This window comes from Gekko japonicus, unplaced genomic scaffold (genome assembly GCF_001447785.1).
Source record: "Gekko japonicus isolate JY-2015 unplaced genomic scaffold, Gekko_japonicus_V1.1 scaffold3134, whole genome shotgun sequence".
Taxonomy (NCBI): Eukaryota; Metazoa; Chordata; class Lepidosauria; order Squamata; family Gekkonidae; genus Gekko; species Gekko japonicus.
The window spans coordinates 125213-128865 of record NW_015170986.1 but is presented as its reverse complement, the minus strand read 5'-3'; the positions used below and the strand labels follow the sequence as shown (position 1 = coordinate 128865).

Sequence of the window (3653 nt, the reverse complement as noted above, 5' to 3'; positions counted from 1 at the left end):
CCGGGCTTGGCCGCAGCTGCCCCTGGAGCTTCCTGGCAGGGCAGCGGTCTGGATCGGGCTCCCGATGGCTGCATCACAGCCCCTCAGGGCAGACGGCTGCAACCTGCGGGCCTCCCCTGGAAGCAGCGCCTTGGACACACACACACACAGACCTGGCTTTATCCTAACTCGGCGGACCCCCCCCCCCAGCCCAGCCCAGCCCACCAGGGCCCATATTGCCCACTCAGACTGGCAGCCGCTCCCCAGCGCCCCAGAGGCAGAAGAGGTCCTTCCCCATCCCCTCCTGCCCGGGCCTCCCGCTGGGGACACTGCCTGCCGGGGACTGAGCCCAGGGGCCCTGCTGCTGCCTCCCGGCAAACACTCTGCCCCGGAGCAGAGGTCAGTCAGAGGTCCACTGCTGCGGATCCTTGCCCGGCCTCCCCCAGTCAGCTCCCCTGGAAGAGGAGCAGGCACACACAGGGGGCCCCAGTGCCGCCCCAACAGCCTCGGGGCAGAGAAGGTGCGCGGCTAATCGGCATCCCTGAGCGATCCACGTGGCAGGTCTGGGTTGTGTTTTCAGTCTGCACTTTATTTACTTTGCTTGCACCCCTTCTGTCTCTCAAATGGGGACACAAAGCCACCGCCGACACAGCCTCCCCCCTTTTATTCTCACAACAAGAACAACAACCCTGCGAGGCAGGTCAGGCTGGGAGTGTGTCCCTGGCCCAAGGTCCCCCTCCCCCAGCAACCTTCTGTGCAGGCCAGGGATTCAAACGTGGCCCTCCCTGATCCTAGCCCAGCACTCCAGCTGCTGCGACACTACCCCATCTCTGTGCATTCACAGAAGAAGAAGAAGAAGAAGAAGAGATTGGATTTATACCCCCCATATGGCCCTTCACTACCCAAAAGAGTCTCAGAGGGGCTTACAATCCCCTTTCCCTCCCCCTCCCCACAACAGACACCCCCTGTGAGGCAGGCGGGGCTGAGAGCGCTCTTGACAGGAACTGCCCTTGAGAGAGCAGAGAACTTTGACTGACCCAAGGTCACACCAGCAGCTGCATGGGGAGGCGGAGTGGGGAATGAAACCCGGTTCTCCCAGATTAGAGTCCGTGCTCCTATCCACTACACCAAACTGGCTCTCTGGAGTCACGGCTGTCCTGGCTGGAGCTGGGAGGAATGACCGGCTGAGGGCTCCAGACACTTCGCCCGGACGGCCACGGCTGCACCCAGAAGGTTCCGTGGACCCATTCAATCAGACAGGGAGGCTTCTCTCCGCTTTTGCATGAAGGGACATGGTGGCTCAAGGGGTTGAGACGCTGAACTGCGGGCTGTGGAAGGTCGGTAGTTCAGCAGTTCGAGACCCGAGTGTGCCGGGCCCCAGCTCCTGCCAACCTAGCAGTTCTAAAGCAAGAAATTGCAAGTAGATAAATAAGTACTGCTTCAGTGGGGAGGTAACAGCGTTCTGTGCACCTTGGTGTTTAGTCATGCCGGCCACATGACCACGGAAACGTCTTCGGACAGCGCTGGCTCTTTGGCTTGGAAACGGAGATGAGCACCACAACCCTAGAGTCGGACTCGACTGGCTTTCGAGCCAGGGAACCTTTACCTTTACAGTTGAAAGAGTCAGTACAGGGCATGTAAGAGCCAGCTAGCCCATCAAGAGCATTCTGTTGGCGAAGACCCTGCAGGAAGAGGGCGCTTGGGGAGGATAGAGGTTCTCTCCCATCAGGTGCAAGTGTCTCCCAAGGGCGGCTGCTCCTCTGAGGGCAATATCCTGCTGCTTCTTCTGTGAAGCCCCACAGTGACACACACACACACACCCTGCAGCTGGCGTTTCTCCTCTTTACGATCAAGTATGGTAATTCCTGTGTAGAGCTTCATCTGCACTTTAATCAGTTTGTGCACCTCTGCGGTTAATTACTCTACCGACACAGGACACAGGCACTACGTACTCACGAGGACGGATGTTTTGCCACAGACTCACGCATGTGTATTCATTGTGCAGCTTCCAGGGCCCTCTCACGCTCTCAAGCAGGACGTGGGCGCCTGCCCGAAACAAGCCGCCCTGAGCCGGCTTGCGGGGAGGGCGGGGTATAAATCAAAATAATAAATAAGGAAGCCTGCCACGGCTCTTTCCGAGTGTTGCTGACCCAGGCAGTCTACAGGGCAGGAGAGGATCAGAAGCCATTCCCACCCCCTCCTCCACCCCCTAAGCTAGTGGCCGTCACCCGCTCTTATTAACAATGACTTAGGTAGACGTTCTTCATCATGTGAGTCCCGTGCCTGACATCCAACCATTTCCTGCTGGGGAAGGAGAAGGAAACGTCTCATCCCAACGCGCATAGACAACCCCCTCCCCCCCCAGGCCAAAACCTGGAGATGACCGGTCACATGACGATCAGAAGCTGCCTTACCCTCTGCCAGACCTTCAGTCTGTCAAAGTCCACATTCACTCTGGCCGGCAGCAGGAGCTCTTGCGGGCCTCGGGCAGAGGAAGCCTCTCTCATCATCGCCTGCTGCCCAATCCTTTAACTGGAAATGCTGCTGGGGATGGAGCCAGGGACCCCCTGCATCCCAAGCGGAGGCGCTTCCCTGGAGGAGCCCCAGTCCCTCCCCCCCTGTGCAGAATCAGACCCCCCTCGGTCCATGAGAGTCAGCATCACCGCCTACTCGGACCGGCAGCAGCTCTCCACAGAGTCTCCGTTCTTCACACCACCTCCTGCCTGGCCGGGGACTGAACCCGGGACTGTCTGCCTGCTCACCAGCCGCTCTGCCCCTGAGCCACCGCCCTTCCCTTTTTAGAGAAGGCTGGAAGCTGACTTATCTATAAGTAGTCATGGACACTCCTCAGTTTACATACACGCTGTACAAAAAGTTAAATTAAAAAACGCCAAAGAGCAAACACGCCAGAACAGAAACGACCCCTGTCTGGTAGGAAGCTCTTAAAATGTGAACTGAAGTCAGCAGAGTCTAATTAAAGAGTCTTGTGAGACTCGAAGTCCTTCAAATTACAGGCAAGACTGTGGGAAGAGGGGACCCGGCAGAGACCCCCTTCCCCCTCCCCCAGACTCCTTATCAGAGGTCCGTCCTGAGAGATCCTGCAGGATCCCAGATGTGGCCGGCAGGCTCCCCCAAAGCCCCCCCCCCCGCTGGACCAAGCCAGAAGTCCAGCCGTGAGTGACCACACGTTCTACCAGCTATTCTGGCTAAAAAACACTGGCAGGTCTCCCCTGCGTGGATTTGCCCACGAGTTCCCTTTCAGTGACCCTCGACTTCTCAACCCTTAGCAGAAGAAGCGGGACTTGTGCCCGCTGAAAAGGGCCGGAGGAGTCAGGTGCTTCCCCCGGCCCCCTTCCTGCTTAATTCTTCAACCTGCTCCGCAGCAGCTTTACGCCAGGGCCATGCTTCCCAACAGCTCGCCCGTGATGAACCCGCAGGGGCACGCAGGGCTTTGTGATGTCGCAAGGGCTGCGCACCCAGCTGCCGGGCTTAAGGAGGAGCCTGCTCTTCCCCCGGCCCCCTTCCTGCTTAATTCTTCAACCTGCTCCGCAGCAGCTTTACGCCAGGGCCATGCTTCCCAACAGCTCGCCCGTGATGAACCCGCAGGGGCACGCAGGGCTTTGTGATGTCGCAAGGGCTGCGCACCCAGCTGCCGGGCTTAAGGAGGAGCCTGC

At 58.8% G+C, this 3653-nt stretch overlaps 1 protein-coding gene across 1 annotated transcript in view; it reads right to left on the bottom strand.

Annotated features, from left to right (window-relative positions):
• TPP1 (tripeptidyl peptidase I) overlaps positions 1-2486 on the bottom strand; it is a 13049-nt gene extending 10563 nt beyond the window's left edge. Inside the window, exon 1 of the mRNA XM_015418979.1 lies at positions 2394-2486. Within this exon, the coding sequence (XP_015274465.1) occupies positions 2394-2486 (93 nt within the window). The remainder of the gene's footprint in view (positions 1-2393) is intronic.
• Positions 2487-3653: the final 1167 nt, after the last annotated feature.